Source organism: Cygnus atratus, chromosome 7 (genome assembly GCF_013377495.2).
Source record: "Cygnus atratus isolate AKBS03 ecotype Queensland, Australia chromosome 7, CAtr_DNAZoo_HiC_assembly, whole genome shotgun sequence".
Lineage (NCBI taxonomy): Eukaryota > Metazoa > Chordata > Aves > Anseriformes > Anatidae > Cygnus > Cygnus atratus.
In genome coordinates, this window is record NC_066368.1 from 20,663,377 (window position 1) to 20,682,980 (window position 19,604).

At 65.5% G+C, this 19,604-nt stretch overlaps 3 protein-coding genes across 8 annotated transcripts in view; 1 reads left to right on the forward strand and 2 right to left on the reverse strand.

Moving 5' to 3' along the window:
- PSD (pleckstrin and Sec7 domain containing) overlaps positions 1–2,402 on the forward strand; it is a 30,823-nt gene extending 28,421 nt beyond the window's left edge. Inside the window, exons 13-16 of the mRNA XM_050711928.1 lie at positions 259–416; positions 679–823; positions 1,277–1,420; positions 1,764–2,402. Of these exons, the coding sequence (XP_050567885.1) occupies positions 259–416; positions 679–823; positions 1,277–1,420; positions 1,764–2,003 (687 nt within the window). The 3' untranslated portion in view covers positions 2,004–2,402. The remainder of the gene's footprint in view (positions 1–258; positions 417–678; positions 824–1,276; positions 1,421–1,763) is intronic.
- A 1,333-nt stretch (positions 2,403–3,735) lies between these two features.
- Positions 3,736–13,866, reverse strand: NFKB2 (nuclear factor kappa B subunit 2). 6 transcript variants are annotated; one of them, XM_035539314.2, is made up of 24 exons: positions 13,786–13,866; positions 11,138–11,330; positions 10,420–10,464; positions 10,123–10,201; positions 9,679–9,716; positions 9,494–9,592; positions 9,198–9,349; positions 8,278–8,384; positions 7,996–8,154; positions 7,611–7,715; positions 7,343–7,428; positions 7,081–7,219; positions 6,879–6,998; positions 6,619–6,801; positions 6,367–6,508; positions 6,089–6,203; positions 5,692–5,899; positions 5,436–5,605; positions 5,216–5,318; positions 4,898–5,130; positions 4,591–4,660; positions 4,326–4,498; positions 4,136–4,247; positions 3,736–4,054 (listed from the first exon to the last, which is right to left on the reverse strand). In XM_035539314.2, exons 2-24 carry the CDS (start codon positions 11,180–11,182, stop codon positions 3,927–3,929), a joined length of 2,811 nt encoding a protein of 936 aa, XP_035395207.1. In that variant the 5' UTR covers positions 11,183–11,330; positions 13,786–13,866; the 3' UTR covers positions 3,736–3,926. The 6 variants fall into 6 exon arrangements, with proteins under 6 accessions (XP_035395207.1, XP_035395188.1, XP_050567887.1 ...); XM_035539295.2 differs by having other exon boundaries at positions 9,679–9,719; positions 13,786–13,839; XM_050711930.1 differs by having other exon boundaries at positions 11,138–11,265; positions 13,786–13,830.
- A 316-nt stretch (positions 13,867–14,182) lies between these two features.
- TMEM150A (transmembrane protein 150A) lies at positions 14,183–18,790 on the reverse strand. The gene is made up of 7 exons (XM_035572132.2): positions 18,632–18,790; positions 18,231–18,278; positions 16,245–16,316; positions 15,973–16,040; positions 15,668–15,795; positions 15,158–15,335; positions 14,183–14,853 (listed from the first exon to the last, which is right to left on the reverse strand). The coding sequence occupies exons 1-7, from the start codon at positions 18,709–18,711 to the stop codon at positions 14,612–14,614; spliced, it is 816 nt and encodes a 271-aa protein (XP_035428025.1). The 5' UTR covers positions 18,712–18,790; the 3' UTR covers positions 14,183–14,611.
- Positions 18,791–19,604: the final 814 nt, after the last annotated feature.

Sequence of the window (19,604 nt, forward strand, 5' to 3'; positions counted from 1 at the left end):
GGGCCACCTGGGTCTGGGGGCATTGGGGAGGCTGCTGACGTGCTGCCCAGCTGCTGGGAAAGGGGGGAAGCCACGGTGCTCCTGTCCCCAAGCCCAGGGACCCGAGTGGTGCAGCTCATCCCATGGGTGCAGCACGAGCTGGAGGCAGAGCCCTGCAGCAGCCTGGTGGAGGCTGACCTCCAAGCCTCACTACCTCGTAGCACCAGGTTGCGGTGGGTGCTGCCTCCGGCTGGCTCTGACGCGCCCCGTGACTTGCAGGAGGAGTATAAGCCGGGGAAGGCGCTGGCAGAAGAGGAGCTGAAGAATGCCATTAGCATCCACCACTCGCTCGCCACGCGGGCGTCTGACTACAGCAAGAGACCCAATGTCTTCTACCTCAGGACAGCCGACTGGAGGGTCTTCCTCTTCCAAGCACAGTGAGTGCCCCAGGGCCCACGCAGGGCAGCAGGGGCTCAGCGGGGCGGGCTGTGCTGTGGAGGCCCCAGTAGCTGGCTCACCTGTGGTGCTGGTGGGACGGGGCTTAGGGCCACGTCCTGGCGCTTTCTAGAAGGGAGAGTAGAGCCAGGGGTCAGCAGGGACCACCAGGCTCCTCTCTGGGGCAGGTCCCTCTGGCCTTGGTGCTCCGGGGCTGGCAGGGAGAGCGGAGCCAAGCTCGCCTGTGCTGGCCTTTGTCCCCAGGAACCCCGAGCAGATGCACTCGTGGATCACGCGCATCAACGTGGTGGCCGCCATGTTCTCCGCGCCCCCCTTCCCCGCTGCCATCGGCTCCCAGAAGAAGTTCAGCCGCCCGCTGCTGCCCAGCTCCTGCACCCGGCTGTCCCAGGTGGGCCGGGGCAGGGGGTGAGGGGGGCTCGTCCCTCGACGTGGGGACAAGAGGCAGGCAATGGCGTCGGGCTGTGGAGACAAGCATGGTCCACCTGCCTGCCCTGAGAGGGGCCCGTGGCACGGCCGGGACCTTGACAGGACACCGGGCAGGGGGATTAGCTGGCTCTCACTTGTGCCACTGCAGTTATTCATAGAGCAGAAAGGATTAAAAAAAAACAGCCTAGCTTTAGAGGAGATTAAATTCTGCTCTAAGACTGCAGCCAGCCCACCAGGAAGGAGGAAATTTCCCCAAAGGGCCTGTGCTTTGGTCTGCCATGTTTGGAAAGCCAGGGGCAGCAGCTGAGACCCTGGCTGGACTTGGAAGGGGAAAACCATGCCAGCTGTGGCCCCAGCTGCCTGCAGCCAAGAGATGAGGGGAATGGGGTGCTGATGTGGTGTCACCTGTCCCCAGGACGAGCAGGTAAAGAGCCATGAGACCAAGTTCAAGGCGATGTCAGCGGAGTTGCTGGAGCACCGTTCCTCACTGCCAGAGAAGAAGGTGAAGGGCAAGGAGTACGAGGAGCTGAAGCAGAAGGAGGAGTACCTGGAGTTTGAGGTGAGCTGGGACAACCCACGGCCCCTGTGCCACTACCGCAGGCTCTGGGCCACCGCCAAGTGTTGGGACCTCTCCTGCCTGTGCAGCTGAACTGCATTGGCTTCTCCTGGTACTGCTGCCATGCTCTGTCCCCCCTCAGCTCCCCACGGTGGGTAAGGGGCTCCCAGGGCTGGGGGCTGGATGGGGTGTGCCACAGGGCTTTCAGCTCGCTGTGGGCCCCTGGTGGGAAGCACCAGGGAAGAAAGAGAGCATTAAACCTCCAGGATGGGGTGGAGGGGCCATGAGCAGGATGCTGGCTGGAAGGGTACGGCCCTGCTACCCCCACTGCTCTCTTTGTCCCCAGAAATCCCGCTACGGCACCTACGCCATGCTGCTGCGGGCCAAGCTGAAGGCCGGCTCTGAGGACCTGGCGGCATTCGAGTCCACGCTTTTCGATGCAGCAGGTGGCGAGGATGACGGCCTGAAAAAATCCCGCTCCAGCCCCTCGCTCAACGCCGAGCCCTCCAGCACGGGCACCAAGGTGAAGCGCAACGTCTCGGAGCGCACCAGCCGCCAGCCCCCCGGCCACCCCCAGAAATCGTAAGCCAGGGGCATCAGCCGCCCACACTGCAGCTCCCATCCTGCCCCCTGGCACTGGGGTGGGCGCCACGTGCCCGCCGGGACCCTCCATGAGTCCATCCTCTTGGGGCACGCATTGGGGTGGGGACAGCCTTCCCCAGCCGCCAGCACCAGCCTGGTGGCCCCTTGGCTGGTGACCGGTGCAGGACAGGACCGGCCCCAGGCGCTGCCGGCGGGAGCTGCCCCATCAGACTCATTCCTGCCCCTCCTTGTTCTGCGCTTGGCTGCAGACTCCCCTCCAGCCCCCCTGCCTCATGGAGGGGACGGGACGGAAACCCGCCGACTGGGCTACATTCCTTGGTGTGAGAACCGAACGCAGCACAGCCAGCAGCTGCTTTCCTCCAGCGCCGTTGTGCCGTGTGGGAAAGATGGGACTGGGCAGAGAGGAGCCATCCAAGCGCCCTGTGTGCCAGCCCTGGCCCTAGCCCCATCCCCGAGGGCTGGTGGCTGGGGGGGGGGTGGTGGGGCCAGGGCTCCCTTCCTGCTGCCTCAGCTGCTCCCACGCCTCCTGCTTTCTTACAACTTTTGAATGGTTTTTGTGATACAGTTTTGCACTTTTTAGTACCAGATTGAGCTGACCAACAGGGAGTTTTTTTTGGGGGCTAATTTTGATGCTTTTTGGGAACTGTTTAAAAAACAAACAAAAAAAAAAACACAAACCCAGCCATTTCCTGTAGACACTGCACTCTTGGCAGGGGGAGAGAGGTTTTTACATGGCCTTGGGGAGACACAGAGCCTCCCTGGGCAGCGAGCCCAGCGTCGCGCCTGTGTGCGCTGCTGCGAGCCACGCAGCCTGTGCCAGGCCAGCCCGTCCTCACCCGTCCTGCACCAGCAGCCCTCCTGGAGAGAGCCAGCCCCGCAGGCACCGCCACCGAGCACCGCTCGCCGTGTGCTTGGCAAACACGGGCACAGCCCCCCCGCTCTGACCGTGCCCCTTGGCTGCGCCTGGGTGTGAGGGGGTGCATTGGGCAGCAGCATGCACATGATGGTGGCAACGGGGGGGGGGGGCGGGGGGGCGCTTTCCTTCCGGTGCCACTGCTCCAAAGCATCGGGGGGGGAGGGGGGAGCCTTGGAGGATGCAGAACTGAGTGCTGGTCCGACGTGTGTGGGTGGAGCTGTGAGGTCCTGAGCTAGAGGAGGAGGAGCAGCGGCTGGAGCCCATCCTTCAGCCGCAGGGTCTGTCCTTCCCCAGGCGGGCGGCAGGCTTGCCTGCAGGGTGAGCGAGGCTGGAGGGTGCTGGTCAGCAGCGGGTGCTGGTGCTCACGCGTGGCTGCAAACACACGCTGTTCCTGGCCGCACGGGACCTGGCTGTTTTCAGCACTGACTTTGCGAATGTGTCAAACTTTTTATTCTGCTCTTTTGAGTCTATTGCAAAAAAAAAAAAAAAAAAAAAAAGAAAAGAAAAAAAAGAAGAAAAATCCACCCCCGCCCCAGGCGGCTCGGGGAGGGGGAGAAAAACCTTTGTACAGCTTCTTCTGTCGGGTACTGAAGTAAAACTTGCTCTTCAGTTCTTGCGTGTGCTGTGGTTTTTCCCCCAGGCTAGCCCAGAGGTGACGCTGGGGATAGCTGAGGCACAGGGGGCCGCTGAGGGGCCCGCAGCCAGGCCGCCCTCCCCAGGGCCACAGGCAGGGCTCGGTGCTGGGGGTGAGCGCCCTGCCTCGCCGCCTTGCGGCAGAGACACAGCTGGCTGAGGCTAATGGAAACCGTGTCCCTTTATTCACCAGGCGAGGGAGGGACCGTTAAATAAGAGCAGAGAGGGGCCGGGGCAGGCTGCATCCCGCCCCCGAGCGTCCAGGCAGCCGGGGCTGCGGCGTAGGCTCCCAGTCCAGAAGGCACTTGTGTGGGATGGGATGGGCAGGGCGGGGGGCAGCACGGCCCCCCCGGCCCCTCAGTGCACCTGCTGCTGCTGGCTGTGGGGCAGCTCGCCTGCTGGCACCGGCCCTGGCTTCAGGGCCAGGGCAGGCACCTGCTCCTCCTCCACCGACTCGCTCCCGTAGGCGCTGTCCTCCTTGATCTCTGCAAGGCAAGCCCGGGGCGGTCAGAGGGGAGAGGCTGGGGGGCAGCAGGGCCCTCACCCCGTTCCTGCACTCCCCATACCTGTGCTCTGCAGCTTCTCCTGCGCCTCGGTTTTGCGCAGCATCCTGACGGCCTTGCGCAGCCCCATGGAGTCCAGCGCCTCCAGCAGCCCTCCCAGGCTGCCCCCGGCCAGCTGCGGGGAGAGAACAGTGAGCAGGGAGGGACACGGTGGGGACAGGAGGAGGACAGGGCGCCCCGGCCATGCACTGACCTCGTAGCTGCGCAGCAGGCTGACGCTGGGCGAGGGGGTGTCCTTGTAGGTCTCCACCAGGCTGCAGAGCCCCAGCCGCTTGGCCAGCTCCATCCAGTCAGACCCGCTGCTGTCCTGGTTCAGCAGCTGCTCCAAGCCCTGCAGCGCGTCGTTGTCCAGGGACAGGACGTTCCCTGTGGGGGACACGCAGCTCTGTCACGCGCTGCCCGTCCCCGCGGCCGGGAGGGCCTTGGTCCTGCCCTGCCCGGGCAGAGGGGCTGCTCACCTGCACGGGGGACAGCGGTCAGCTCCGCCTTGGGGCCTGGCTGGGAGGCTTGCAGGAGGATGTCCCGCACCTGTGGACAGACACACGGACATGAGCATCACCCCCAGCACTGACCAACACATCCCAGCTCCCTGGGATGTGGAGGGGCACAACGCTGGGCCTGGCTGGTGCCGGCACCCTGGCTGTGCTCCTGGCACAGCTCTGCCCCAGGGCATCCTCTCCAGAGAGGCTCCCAGTGCTATGGCCCCCACCCCATGCTGTGTAGCCCATGGAAACGCTCCCATCCCACACTGTGCCCCCCGCACACCTTCTGGCTACGGGTCAGGTCCAACGGCGTGTGGCAGCGGCGCGGTCGGGGCCCTGTCTCCTCCTGTTCCTCCTCAGGGTCAGGATGGGGGCTGGGGCCACACAGCGTGGCTGGGGACGGCTCCCCCAGCTCCATGCTCACCTCCTGCTCCTCGGGGTCGGCGTCCGTGTCACTGCTTGCCTCCGATGAGGAGGGGCTGATGGGCTCGTCGTTCTCGTTCTGCACATCTGCCCCTGTGGGCAAGGGGTGGCTGAGCCCTCGCAGGGCAGGGCCTGCTCCCACTGCCCAGGGGAAGGAGGGGAGGGGGCGGCACGTTACCTGCTTTGAGGAGCAGCTTGGTGAGCGTGGGGGAGCCCAGGCCGGCGGCCAGGTGCAGGGGGGTGTTCCCAGCGAAGGTCCGGCTGTTGACATCTGCTCCCAGCTATGGAGAAAGGCGCGAGGCCATGACGATGGGCCCCTGGTGCTGCCCCTCCTGCGGGGCCCTGCCTCCCTCTCCCTGCGCCCACCCCGGCCCCGCAGCGAGGAGCCAGCCCCCTACCTTCTTCACCAGGTGGGTGGCCATGTTGAGGTTCTCCATCTCCACGGCCAGGTGCAGCGGGGTCCTCCCGCCCTGCATCTCCATGGCGTTCACGTCCGCCCCCTTCCTGACCAGCAGGTCCAGGCAGGCCGGGCTCTTCGCCTTCACAGCCAGGTGCACAGGCAGGAGGCCTGGGGCAGGGGGAGAGGCTCAGCACCCCTCCAGCCACGCCGGGCCCCTTCCCCACCCAGGCTCTTTGTCTCCCAGCCCCGCTCACCGTAAAAGTTGGGCAGGCGCAGCAGGTACGGGGCAGCCGCACCCAGGTGGGTCAGCAGCGTCCTCACCATCTCTTCATCGCCCGTGTGGAGCGCCAGGTGCAGCAGGGAATTGCCGTAGCGGTCCAGCAAGGTGGGGTCTGCACGGGCTTGCAGCAGGAGCTGCACCACCTGGGGCTGCTTGGTGATGACCGCCAAGTGCAGCGGCGTCTGCGGGACAGAGGCACCCGTCACCAGCGCTGGTCCCATCCCGGCACGGCCCCCAGCACCCCTCACACACAGCCTGAGCAGGGGGCAGCAGCAGCCCCCAGCACCTGGATGCAGGTGCAAGCCCCAGATAGGGGAGACCCTCTCCTCAGCCCTTCCCCATGAAAAACAGCCGTCCTGGGAGCCCCGTACCTGCTGCAGGTTGTTGGTGATGTTGATGATCTGAGGGCTGGGGATGCTAATGACCACGTCGATCAGCTGCTTGATCACAGCTGTCTGCTCATGGATAATAGCAAGGTGCAAAGGCCTGCGGGGAGAGAGGACAGCCTTTGTCCCAGCTCCCTGTCCCCAGGGCCTCCCCACCAGCTGCTGCTCCCTGGCCCTATAATGCCACCCCCTGAGGCTGGTCTCTGAGTGCCAGCAAAGTTTGTGCTGTCCCACCCCGTGTGCCCCTCGCCCCGCACACTCACGTGTCCCCGTTCTCGTCCTGCGAGGCGGCCAGGTGCCTCTGGACAGCCAGCAGCATGCGGGGGTCTGCGGTGACCGAGTAGTCGAGCAGGGCGTGAGCGTTGCGGCGCGCCAGGGCCAGCATCCACAGGTGACAGATCTGGGCTGCAGGATGTAGCGGGACATCAGCACCAAAACCAGCGCCCCCACCAGCTGCCTCTCCGGGCAAGTCCTCCACCCCAAGGCAGGTCTCCAGGCCCCTTCTCTCCTCCTACCGTGCTTCTGCAGCTCCTTGCAGTATATGCTGTCCGTAGGCACCTGCCTGTCGCCCTCATCCCCGTCCACGCTGGGGGCCTTCATCTGCACGCCGCCCTGGTACCCCCCCACAGGGTGCGGGCCGGTCGAGTAGATGCTGTTGTACGCCAGCCCAGGCGAGTAGGGGAAGCTGAGGTTCCCACCTGCGGGGCAAGGGGGCGGGTTAGGGTTAGGGTTAGGGTTAGGCTGGCAGAGCAGGGAGCAGGGATTCCTGACTCACCTCCTCCCGATCCGAAGCCCCCGGCACCGCCGCCGGCTCCCCCCATGTGCGAGCCCCCACCAAAGTGCTGGGGAAACTGGGGCAGGACTTTCTTGCGCTTCCTCTCCACCTCCTCCTTATCTGCAGGGAGAGAACGGGGAGGTTCAGGGGTGGGGGAGAACCCCCAGCCCGGTGCCGAGAGCACCCATCCCTCAGCGCTCACCTTCCACCACGGGGTAGTAGGTGAACTGCTTCGAGTCGCTCACGTCCCCCCCTCGCTTCCGCTTCAGCTGCAGGAAGACGGTGACAGGACGGTCGATCTTGGGTTTGTGGTAGGGGGGCGTGCGGAAGACGATGGCGTACTGCGGGCAGCAAAGATGGATGTTGGCACCACTCCTGCCTGGAGCCAGTGACGAGGCTACTTCACCTCATGGGGCACCCACCCACCCGGGGGCACAACAGGAGCCCCCCCCATCTCCCCGTACCTGCTTGTGCACGTCCGTGGGGGAGAAGTCCCCGAAGGCCTGCCAGCCGTTCTCATCATCCTCGTAGAAGCGCACCTCGATGTCATCTGGCGGGGGAAAAGGGGGGCCTGGCACCACCTGTCTCACTGCCTGGCTGGGCTCCAGGTACATGGCCATGGAACCTGGCCACCTCGGGGCCCTGGGGCTTGGACCAGGCCCTGCAGAGGCCTCAGCCCCTGCTTGGCCTCAGCCCCTGCAGAGGGTCGCAGCTGGAGGGAACGCCTTTTACCTTTCTGGACCTTGTCGCACAGCAAGTAGACCTCATCCCCGCCCCGCACCGAGCCTGCCGTCTTATCCATCCGCGAGATCTTCAGGTTGGAAGCTCCAGGGGACTCTGCAGAGCAAAGAGGTGTTGGCAGGCCCCATGGTGGCAGAGCAGCCGCGACCTCCTCACCTGTCCTGCCCTGTCCCCTGCCCACTGCACGGGGGAGCCCAGGGGCCAGGCTGGCCAAAACGGAGCCGTTCACCCCTTATCACTCTGCCAGGATGAGCAGCACCAAACCACCCAGGGACAGATGGCAGAGCTGCATCCACCAGTCCAACACGGCACCCAAACAGCCCACCCCTTCCATGCCCAGCCTGCCCCTGCCAGCAGGAGCTGGCCCTGCACTCACTGCTGTCGTGGATGGGGTCCGAGATGACGGGCTGCAGGGCCAGCGTGAAGTTCCCGCTGCTGTCACGAAGGTAGGCGGTGAAGCGCAACCGCACGATGCTGAGGTCCATCACCTTCTTCAGCTCCTTCGCCTCCAGCTCGATCTCTCGCAGCTCGGCTTCTGCCGGGCCGGAGGGAGATGCTGTCAGACACACCGGCCCCGTGCCCAGCCCAGCCCTGCAGCTGCCACCTCACAGCAGGACCCTGCTCCCCACAGCCCCACGCAGCCCCAGGCTGCCCCCACCTGTCAGCAGGCTATTCGTGTTGCGAATCTTCTGCTGCTTCAGCTTTTCCTTCATGATCTCCATCATGTTCTTCTTGGTGACGTGCAGCACACCCAGGTTGCTGAACCTGGCGGAGAAGAGCCCGCTGTCATTGCAGAGCCAGCCCTGGGGCACACGGGCCAGCAGAGCCAAGCACAAGGCAGCAGGGCAGCAGCAGGTCAACGTGTGCAGGGCAAAGAGGAGCTGTCACAGCAGGGAGGAGAGGAGCCCAGAATGGAGGGCTCTGCAGGTGACCAGCCCAAAGCGGGGAACCGGGAGGGCTGGAGGGCAGAGGGATGCAAATGGGACCAGGCTGAGCCAGCAGCAGGGGTTGGATTTACGGGACCTACAAGAGACTGCGTGTGCAGCAACAGAGCGCACACAGCTCCTGCCCCTCCTGTCCCACTCCAGCAGAAGATCTAAGGAAAACACCCTTTCTTCCCCAGATTGGGCTGCTCAGGCTACAGCAGTGTTGAGGCACACGGCAGCAGAGCCAGGCAGGAGCCTGCCTGCTTCAGCCTTGGCCACCGGCTGGGCAGGAGCCCCCCGACAGGTCTATGGAGCACGATGCAGAGCCCGGCTGCCTGACAAAGTTATCTGCAGAGCTGGAGGAGAGCCTGCCCTGGCTGCAGCAGGAGCTGCAACCCCGAGGACAGAAGCCCAAAACAGGCATGTACACAGTTGCATGTGCTGGACCCAGAGCTGTCCAAACACTCAGGGACAGAGCTGTGCTGATGACCTTGTCCAAACGCGCTCCTGGCCCCATTGAGCAAAACCAGCTCCTGGGGGCATCAGCCCCCCCTCTTCTCCCCAGCCCCCAAATGTGTAAAGCTGCAGGGCCTCCAGGCACCCTGTGTGGGCAGGAGGCTGCCCCAGCCCGCCAGGTTCCCTTCGCACGTACTGCGCGGTCATGTCCTTGGGTCCCACGATGGCCACGCAGTTGCCGGCCTCGTTGCACTGCTTGCCCACCAGGCTGTGGGCGTGGACGCGGGGAGGGTCGCTGTGTGTCACCAGGTCCACCTCGATCCGGGCCATCCCTATGTAGTTGCAGATCTGCAGGGAGAAGGGAGATGAAGCAAGGTACAATAGTCAGTGCCAGGGCTTCTCAATATCCATTAATGTCCTCCCGCCCAGGCACCCCTCCCAGTCCCTACACGCATCCCCAAAGCCCGTTCCCCCCCCCAGCACCATGCTCACCTTGACGGTGGGGTACGTCTTGCGCCCCTTCTCGCTGGATGCTCCCGGCAGCCCCCCGTGTGAAGGGCCCTCGCAGCCATACCGAAATCGGAAACCCCGCTGTGGAAGCACGGAGGGGGTCAGACTGACGGCACCGGAGCGTGCCCCTGGCGCTCTGCCTGCCCCTGCCCGGGTGAGGTCCTTACCTGCTTCGGCTGCTCGATGATGATGAGGTAGGGGCCTTCTACTGGAGGACAGAGAGGAGAGGCACCGGTGAGAAGCACAGGGCAACCAGTGTGTGCTCCCAGTGCTGATGCTGGAGGTATGGGGACGGTGCTGACAGCAAGGTGACCCCTGTCTGTCCCATGGGGGTCCTCAGAGCCCCAACCCCTGACTGGGATTAGCCATCAGGATGCTCTGGCACTCGGGGACCCCCAGCACAGCCCCAGCTCAGCTCCATGGCAGATGGGGCAGCACGGCCGGGCTGACCAGCCCCATCCCGGTGGCACGGGGCAGGGATTCCCACCCAGCCCACGTCGGGGACATGGGGTGCACGGCCCGCGGCGCTGCTGGGAACCACCCGGCGTGAGTCAGCCCGCCGGGAAACCCCGCTGCCGCGGCCGGGGACCCCGGGGGGACACGTCCCTTACCCGTCTGCATCAGGGGCTCCTTCTGCTCCATCATGTGGGTGCCAAAATTGAAGTCGTCGTAGTCGATCCCATCCAGGCACTGGGCGAGGGGAGGGAAGGGGAGCGTGAGACGACGGGGCTGCAGCCCCCGGGCGGGCACAGACCCCGATACCCTCCCCACCGAGCGGGGCGTGTGGGTGCCGAAACCCCTGTCCCCAGCGCCCCCCGTGTCCCGCTCTGACCCCAGGACAGACAGACGGACAGACAGAGGGACAGCACCCCGCGCCACCCGCCCCCCCCCCGGCAGCGCTCACTCACGGGCTGGAAGTGCTCGTCCATGTCGGCGCGGGGCCGGCCGCCGGCCTGCGGGCAGAGCGGGCGGTGAGCGGGGCCGGGCGGCAGGAAGGCCCCGCCGCTCCGGAAAGTCCCCAGAAACCCCGCCGAGCCGGGAAATGACGGCCCCGCGCGTCACCGCCCCGCCCAGCGGGACCGGCTCGGATCGGCACGGCCCGGATCGGCACGGCCCGGATCGACCCGCGGCTCCCGGCCCCTGAGGGGCGGCCGGGGCGCGGGGCCGTCCCCGGAGGCCGGGTCCGCTCCGAGCCCTCCGGAGGCAGCCGGGGGCTGGGGCCCTGCCCCGAGGCCGGGCTGGAAATCCCGGCGGGGCGGCCGTGACCCGGCCCCGTCCCGTAACGCCCCCAGGGGCCCGGGACCGGCCCCGTCCCGTCCCGCCTCGACGGGGCGCCCCGCGAGTCCCCGGCCCCAAGCGGGAGCTGCTCCCAAAGCGCTGCCCCGAGGGGTCCCCCCCGGCCCGGAGGATATGGGCAGGCAGGAGGGTGAGCTCTGCCATCGCCCCATGCCCCGTCCCCACTCACACGGCGGCCCCCGCATCCCTCCCGTCGAGGCTGCAGGGCGTTCGCCGGCCTCGTCCCCGTTCCCACCTTCCCGCTGGGGAGCCGGAGCGGCCGCCCCGCAGCCCCCCGAGGGAGCATCTCCCCATAAAGCAGCGCCCGCAGCCCTCGAGCCTCCCACTCACCGCAGAGGAAGAGGCAGGCCTCAGCAGCCCGTCCAGCCCCAGCATCGCCGCGGGGACTGCCAGCAGCCGCAGACACGGGTCCCGCCGGGGTCAGGGTCTGCCCGGCAGCGGGAAAGCACCGGAGGCTTCTAGCAAAGGGGCAGGATCAGAGCGGAGCAGGGCACGCTCTCTTTCTCCGCATTCCTTTTCCTCACTAAGCAGTGGAAAATTAAAAAAAAAAAAAAAAAAAACCACGTATCTGACTCCGCTGTGCCCTCGTATCATGAATTTCTGAAGCAGTGGTTGCCGCAGGTCCCGCTCAGGGGATTTTGGGTGTGTGGGAGAAGAGGGGAAGGAAGGGGATTGTTCAGCTCGTGAGTGACTCATATTCTTCAGAAGCTGAAAAGAGCTTTTTCAAGGAGATTTTCCAGCCGCTCAAGCCCTCCAAAGGGGCTGCCCTGAGGCTCTGGGCCTGAGATTTTCCCCACGGCTGCATGAGCACAGCTGAGCTCCAGCAGCTCCTGCCCACGGGATGCGGCCGAGGCAGCGGCTCAGCCCGGGGTGCGGGGACCAAGGGGGGCCAGGACCTCAGTGCAAAGCAAGGGGGGACCTTCCTCGGGCCGTTCCCAAGGCCTGGGAGCACAGATGTGACCCGGTGCAGGCCAGCGGGAAGCATCACGCGCTGCCTGCTGCCTGGATCCCACCTGGGCACCCTCAGCCCACTGCCAAATCTGTTGATGCAGATGTCACAAAGAAGTGAAAGAGGGGACAAATGTCCTTCACCGGTGAGCCAGGAGGACCCCCTCTAACCCTAGCACTGAGCCCATTTGGGGGAGCTCCAAGGCAAACCCTCGAGAAGAACACACCGTGCCCCCTGCACACAGCAGCTCCCCTTTCTCCTGCACCCTCAGCCCCATCCCTCGAGGGGTTTTTGCAGCTCGCTCATCTCTGCCCTGCACACTTCCACTTGTTGCAGCAAACTGCATGACTCAGGAACGTCACGGGGCGATGCCTGCCCTGTCCCCAGCCTGCGTGGCTGGGTCTCGCTCGGGAGCTGTCTGTCCCTGTGCCTGCAAGCTGGTGTGTCAGAGGAAGCACACCTTGCTTGCTGAGCAGAGCTGGAGGGTCACCGCCAGTTTCCTTGTTCCTGGAAGAGCCCACGGCAACGCAGCGCTGCTCTGAGATAAGCACTGCCTCCTGTGCCTGGCAGGGTGCCTTCAGGCCCCCAGAACCAGCAGGGAGAGGCTGCTTTACACCTGGGGGCACAGCACACTGCGTTTCTATCCCCCAAGATACTCTCGCAAGATAACCCACCTCCCCGTCCTGCCCCCCCGGTGCACCTCTGGACCCCAGGATCGCATCCACCGTCACCCACACGCTGCAGGCTCCCCTTGCTGGGCTGATTCCCCCATGTCTCCACGTTCCTATGACTCAGGACAGATTTTGCAGGCATCGCTGCCCCAAGCAGCACCGGCCCCTTGCCGGAAGGATGGTGCAGCCCGCTGCTGAGCCGGCTCCCGGTGCCAGGCTGCCTCCACAAAGGGCCAGCCGCTGGCAAGCGCAGCGGGTTACAGACCTGCTTCATGCCTGCAGCTCCCCGAACGTGACCCAGCAATGCTGGTGCTGTTTTCTTTTCTCCCATGACAGCCAGCTGACTTGCAGAGCTGGTGCCCTGCAGGCACCAGGGAAACGTCCGTCCATCCGGCTGCACCAGGACTGTTTAGCAGCCACAGGAAAGGGCCCTCCAGAAACACGGGAGGCAGCAGGAACGTGGCACAACTCTGACCTACCCCTGTGTACAAACAGCCCCAGCCACCCACCTGGCTGCTCCTCTTTAAAGCTATTCCCTGCGCATTTTGTTTCTCCAGGAGTCTGCTAATGCCTGCAAATTACAGCCTTAAATTCCCAAGCCTGGTTTCTGCTCAATTCCTGGGCCCTGCTCCATCGCAGCTACTTGTCAGCAACTGTGTGGCTGACAAGGCTGCAGGGTCTTTCTTGCAGGGACCTGGTTCAGAGACCTGTCCTGCAAATCCATCCCCTGACCCATACAAGTAGCGGGGACAAACCCCCTCTCCCTGCAGCCATCCCAGCCTTCCAGCAGCCCGCCCTGGCACACCAAACCACTCATATCTCTGTACACGAAATGCCTTTCCTCCCATCACGGCTATCAAGTTCGTTCTGGCAAACCCCAGCCACCCACTGATCTTCTGTGCTTCTCCTCTAGGGGCCCATAAATCAGCTGCTTTGTTGTGTTATGAACCATCTGCTCCACTCGTGTGCCTGCACATCCTCCAAAACCCCCTCTGGGTGCCGGCGGGGCCTGTGCTGCCCCTGTCCCTGTGCTCCCACGCTGCCCATGGCACCGCTGGTGCTCCGGCTGTGGGGCAGAGGCGTGGGGCAGCCCCACGCACCAGCACCCTCCTGGCACTGCAGGCAGGGACTGGGGCCACAGGGGCACGGAAAGAGGAAAACCAGCCCTGGCTGTCCTCTCCCCAGCCTGCAGCTCCCCAGCATCTCGTTCACCCTCCCCGGCACCTCCAACCTCCAACCTCTCCCTTCTCCCCCTAACCCAACCCTAACCCTGCCCGCTCCCCGGGGGGCCTCCCGGCCCGCCTCCCCCCTCCCCTACCCCTTCCCTACCCCTACCCCCGACGCCCCCCGCCGCTCACCTCCGGCCCCAGCCCCGCTCGGCGCCGCGCTCCCGCCGCTGCCCCGGGAAAGTCCCGGCCCTGCCCCGCCTCCCGGGGCTTCCCGGCCGCCGCCCCGCCCCGCCCGGCCCCGCACACCGGGGGCACCGGGGGGCGGCGGGGCCGGGCCGCGCCGCGGGGAGGGGGCGGCCGGGGGCGGCCCCGCAGCGGCCCTTCTGTGGCTGCGAAGTCCCCGCGCCCTGCTCGTGGCGTGGTTGCTGCTTTTGTGATTTTTTAACATATATTATATATAAAAGTCAGAACGCTCCTCTTCCAACTACACGCACCGGGGGAGGCGTCGGCCAGGTTCGTACAGGTGGGCAACTCGGGGGGCACAACCTGGCCCACGCGCACAGCAGCAGCAATGCCCCTCGCGAGGGACAAGGGAAAAACTATATATATATGTGTATATACATCTATCTGTATATATACGTAGCTCTATGTACACACGCACACACTCATTCATCGCCCTCCCCGCTCCCACCAGCCTCCAGGACGGGCTCACACCAGTGGGGTGCTCCCCCCGCATGATTGTCTCCGACAGCCAAGGACACAGAGGGGACAACCCTGACCCCCGTCCCCTAGAAGCCCTTGGGGGGCAGCTCCTGTTCCCCGGGGGCTGCAGGGCCTCAGCTGCTGGAGGAGCCTGGCTGCAGCTCCTGGTCGGGGGGCACGTACCAAGCACCACGTGTGCACGCACACACACGTGCACCCCGAAGCACGCGGGGTCTGGGAGACATTCGAGGCGGGGAGCCGCTGGCAGAGTCCCACTTGCTAGTCCCCACCATCAGCCTGCCTCCCATCGGGGTCACACCATGGCCAGCCCCTCTGCGCCATGGATGCAGGCCGTGCCGGGCAGGCTGCTCTCGCCTTTGTAACTTTTGGGGGCCCGGCTGGCTTTCAGCAGCACCAGGAAGGTGTCCGTGGAGATGGCCCCGAACTCGAAGGTGAAGGTGCCGTAGAAGACCAGGACGTCGATGATGAACATCCACTCGCACAGTGCGGCCACGTGCTGCAGCACGAAGCTCTCCTGGATGAAGAACACACCGCCTGAGGTCATCCCGGTCAAGGAAAGCACGGCCAGCCCCCAACCACCCCAAGGAGGACTATAGGTTATGCGTCATAGGCTATAGGTAACTCAGACAGGTTTTGCATTGCCGAGGGCTCAAAATACCCATTAAACAACATAAGGGGGCCCTTCTGCTCTGCCAGGTTTGGGCTGAGGCTATGAAGGGCCATCATGCTCCCGCAGCCCACCCCAGCACCCCAAGGGTGATGGCAGCCAGGCCGGGGCTGCCGTCACCTGCCCATCCCAGCAACCTCCCCACAGACGGCAGGGCCAGGAAAAGGATACTGAAGACGAGGGTGATGAAGGCCACGGCGGTGAGGATGCTACGCAGGTGGCCGGTCCAGTAATGCCCGCGGGTTTTGGCCATGCGGTAGGTGAGGACGGACTGCAGGAAGACGAACAGCATGCTGGTGGGGAAGGCCACCCCTGCTCCGATGTAGTGCAGCACCTTGGCGTGATCCACCTGCGGGCACAGGCCGTCAGCTCGCGGCTCCGGGGGGCCACGAAGGCGACAGCCAGCGCCGCCCTGGCCCTGCCCTGCACTGCGGAAAGCAGCAGGCAGGTGCTGAAATGTTTGCTTTCTGAGATAAGTGCTAAACCCAAACCGGCTGCATAATCCAGGCCCGAAATGATGAGCGTGCAAATAAAACGTGCTGGGGAGGTGCGGTGCCTGGGGGGTGGAGGTGTGCACGAAACAACAAAACCCCAAATCCTGCCACCACCCGCACTCCTCCAACCTCCACATCAGCCCCACGTCGCCCCGCACCAGCCCCAGCCCCCAGGGAAAAGCCTTACCTGGAAGTTGCCGACCATGGTGAGGCCGGCGGCACAGAGCCAGCCGGTGGCCAGCCCCAGGGTGTTGAGGAGTGACGGCCCGACACGCTCCAGGACGTGGGCGTACCTCAGCAGCCCCACCAGGATGACTGCGGGACAGAGACATGGCGCCCATCACACATGGCTGGCTGGAGACCCCCCAACCCCGGGCCCATCCCAGGCTCACCATTTTGCCGGCCAGCACCCCAGGGCCAGCTCTACGCAGCGCCCCGCTCCCAGCCCGGCACTAGGCCGAGCGTCCCGCTCCCTCAGCACCGCGCACTTACCCATGAAGGAGCCCAGGCTGCAGATGAGGCTGAAGAAGCAGCTCTCGGGAGGCAGGGTGCCACACTTGCTGTGGGGACAAGGCATGGCACAGGCAGCCCTCAGCAGGGGGCACCAGGGTGCAGGACCCTCCCCAGGGCCCGCTCCTGGGCGGCCCCGAGCACCCGCTGCTCGTCCCCATCCCTCCCAGGGGCTTCCCTCTGCTGCTCTGTGCCCCCAGGGAGGAGAGCGGATGGGTTTGGCCCGGCCCCCAGCCCACCCACCAGCTCCTCACCTCACAAGGGGGATGTGATCCAGCGTGCAGCAGGAGCCGGGCCCATCCATGCCACACGACTGGTTGTAATTCCTGCAGGGAACAAAGGGACAGGCTGGGGGGGCCTGCAGCCAGGGAGCACCATCCCCGGGGGGGCATCACGCCCTGGATGCCCACAGGGAGCCCCGGGGCAGGAGCAGGAACACGCAGCTCCCAGCCCTGGCACACACAGCCCTGGGCTGGCAGCACGGGTGGAGCCGGGCGCGCAGCCACCGGCAGCTCCGGGCTTGCAGGGAACGTGGCGCCCGTGCGGGAAATGGATCCCAGGGGCACGGGCACCCCACAGTGCCCACCCCGGCTGGCCCCGGGGCCTCTTCAGCAGCTTTTTGACCGAGCTGCCCCCTCAGGGATACATGCCTCTTGTCCCCTCCATGCCACTACCAGGCTGTGGGCAAAGCCCTAGAGCAGGCTGCTGGCATGGGGAGGGATGGCTCCTCTTTTGGCGGATACCTGGCCACACAGCAACACCCCCTGTATTGGAAAGGGGGCTCTGCTGCCCATGGCCATCCCAGGGGAGGCAGGGCTGCCCGGAGCACAAGCGGGAAGGAAGGGAGGAAATCCCCTCTCCCGCGGTCTGGCTGCAGCTTCTCCCAGCGCAGCTGCTGGCCGGTGTCCCCAAGCCCTCCCAAGTGGCCTGGGGCACCTGGGTGGCCCTGGCAGCAGAGTGACTGCCTCTGGGGCACCACCACACAAGCATCAGCCTGCGGGACCATCACGAGGGAGTGGTACTGTTGTCCCCAACAACTGATGCTGGGGAACAGCAGGGGCAAGGCCGAGGACATGGTGGGAGGAAGGTGACAGGACGGTCAGAGCCGTGACACCCAGGGAAGCTGCCTGGGCTCTCCCAGGAGCTGGCACCTGATCACAAAAGGGTTTTTGGGTGTCCCGCAAGAGCCCATCACCTGTTACTGCAGCATCACCCGGGCACCCCTAGCTGACACAGCCCAGGGGGCCTCCACCCTGCAGCCACAGAGCCAAAGGTGCCCGTCGGAGCCGAGCCGTCGGCTGCCTCCAGCCGAAGCGGCTCAGCAATCGCACGGTTAAGCAGGACTTTTCGGAAAGGGCTGGGCTGGTCTCTGCTGTTTTTTCAGTCTCCTCGTTTACTGGTGGCTTTGTTTTCCAACCGCGAAACCCGAGCAAGGCGTGGAGCCCCACGGCCTCCTCAAGGGCTGCTCTTGTGGTGTTGTTTGGTTTGGGATTTTTCTATTTTTTTTAAAGCAATCAGCCCAAAGTTTGGAAGCATTATTCATCATTAACGTCTGTTTATGCCACAGAGACAACGCCGACAAACACATTCTTCCCAGGACAGAATAATCCATCAGACAGGAAATGGCAGCGGGTTGTTTTTTTTTTTTACCCTCCTTCAAACACTCCAGCAAGAATTGAGCTAACATGGATTTTCTGGGCAGATTTTTTAGGAGACGCAACAAGCCAAGAGTCATGCAGAAGAAATTCCTGAGAGCGCGGACAGCTCTTCCCTCCCAGCCTGGGGCGCAGATGGGTGCCACAGCACAGCCCTGCTGGCACTGCCAGGGCCCAGGGTCCAAGTCTCCAGCAAGCGAGTCTCAGCCTTTTCCATGGAGACACACAGCCCTCTGTAATTCCCTGACCACTTATTTTCAGGCTTTTTCCATGCTTAGCGTTTACTCAATGGCCTCCTTCTCCCCGGGTGCCGTGCGCAGGGCCGGACTGCTCACCGGAGCGGCCGTGACCGCACACAAGTGTGCTGGGGGGGGGGGGGAGGGCTGGATGTAGCTCTGCTCAGCTCCGCCATCCCCAAGGCTCTGCAAACACGGGGCCCAATCCTGCTGGCAGCTAGCCCCTACACGGCTTTGCTCCCCCCAAACCACCCGCGGGTCAGAGCAGGTGAGGAACGGAGCAGGACCTGCCGTCAGCAGGGTGTTTAACCAGGGGGCCCCACCACCCTGCCCACCCCCAGGACCTTACCAGTTGTGGACGGGGCAGATGTGGTTGTTGGAGAGCGCCATGGCGTACCTGGGGGAGATGACAGCGGGGGTTACACGGTGCCCTGCGGGATGGGGGGCACATCCCGGGCTGCCCACATCGCATCACCTCTGCAGAGGAGCTCACCGGGAGCCAAAAGTACGGCGCAGAGCTGGCTGTCCCCGTTGGGACGCGTCCCCCACCTGCACCCACCTCCCACACCAGCAGCCCACCGGCAGGGTCTGCCCTGCCTCCCCCTAGCACCGGGAGCTGGGGGCTCTGGGGGCCGCCCCGCGTGCTGCCCGGGCTGCCCTCGGGCACAGCGATGCACCGAGCCCCCCAGCACCCAGCCGGCCGGCCGGGCAGGGGGTCCCGGGCGCGGAGCCCCCCCCGGCGCTACTCACACGATCCACATGCCGGTGATGGTGAAGGCGGGCAGCGTGACGGGCAGGATCCCCCAGGCGGGCATGGCGGGGCCGGGCATGCCCCGCCGGGCTAGCGGCGGGCGGCGGGGCCGCCGGGGGAGCCTCCCCGCTGCCTCCTGCTGCCGGGCGGCCGCCGGGCCGCGCTCCCCATGGGCAGCGCCCGCCGCGGGGCCGGGGCCGAGGCCGGGGCCGGGGCCGGGACGGGACCGGGACGGGACGGGACGGGACGGGAGGGACGGGACGGGACGGCTCCGCCCCGGGGCAGGCGCGGGGTCCCGCTCGGCGCAGGGCCCGCCCCGCCCGGCGGGGAGCGCGGCTGGCCCGGCACGGCCCGGCCCCGGGCGCCACGTGGCGGCGGCCCTGCGGGGCACCGGGACGGGCAGCGGCTGGGGGCCCCCGGCCGGACGCCCCCCGTGCCTCAAGCAGCGCCCCGGGTAGCAGGAGCCCGGCCCCGGCCGCCCGGTGCAGCGGGCACGGCCCGCGAGGAGCACCCCACTCCCTTCCCTCCCTGCTGCGGTGCGTGAGGGAACGGCGTTAGGGCGGCTCGGACGGGTCCCGAGGCCGTGGTGCAGTTTGTGCCACAGCACGGACGGATCTTGCCCCATTGCCAGCAGGCTGTGTAATCGGCACCTGCCCGCACACACGGTTCTGACCCCGTCAGGGCGACCTCTCCTTTGCCAGGCACTGCCCAGCCGGGCATCCAGTCCAGCTGCCACCCACCAGCCCCGCTGCCCCGGGAGCTTTCTATTTGTCTTAAATGGAGAAGTTAGAAGAGGAAGTGTGACTTCCCCTGGCAGCGGCGAGGGACCATCAGCCGCGTTTTCCTGCCCGCAGCCCGGCGCTAACACACCCTCCTGCCCTGGGGCGGCCAGGGGCATGTGGCTGCAGGTCCCAACAATTCCAGCACAGCCAAAGGCTGCAGGTGGCCCTCGGGCCCTGCGGCTGCCTGCAC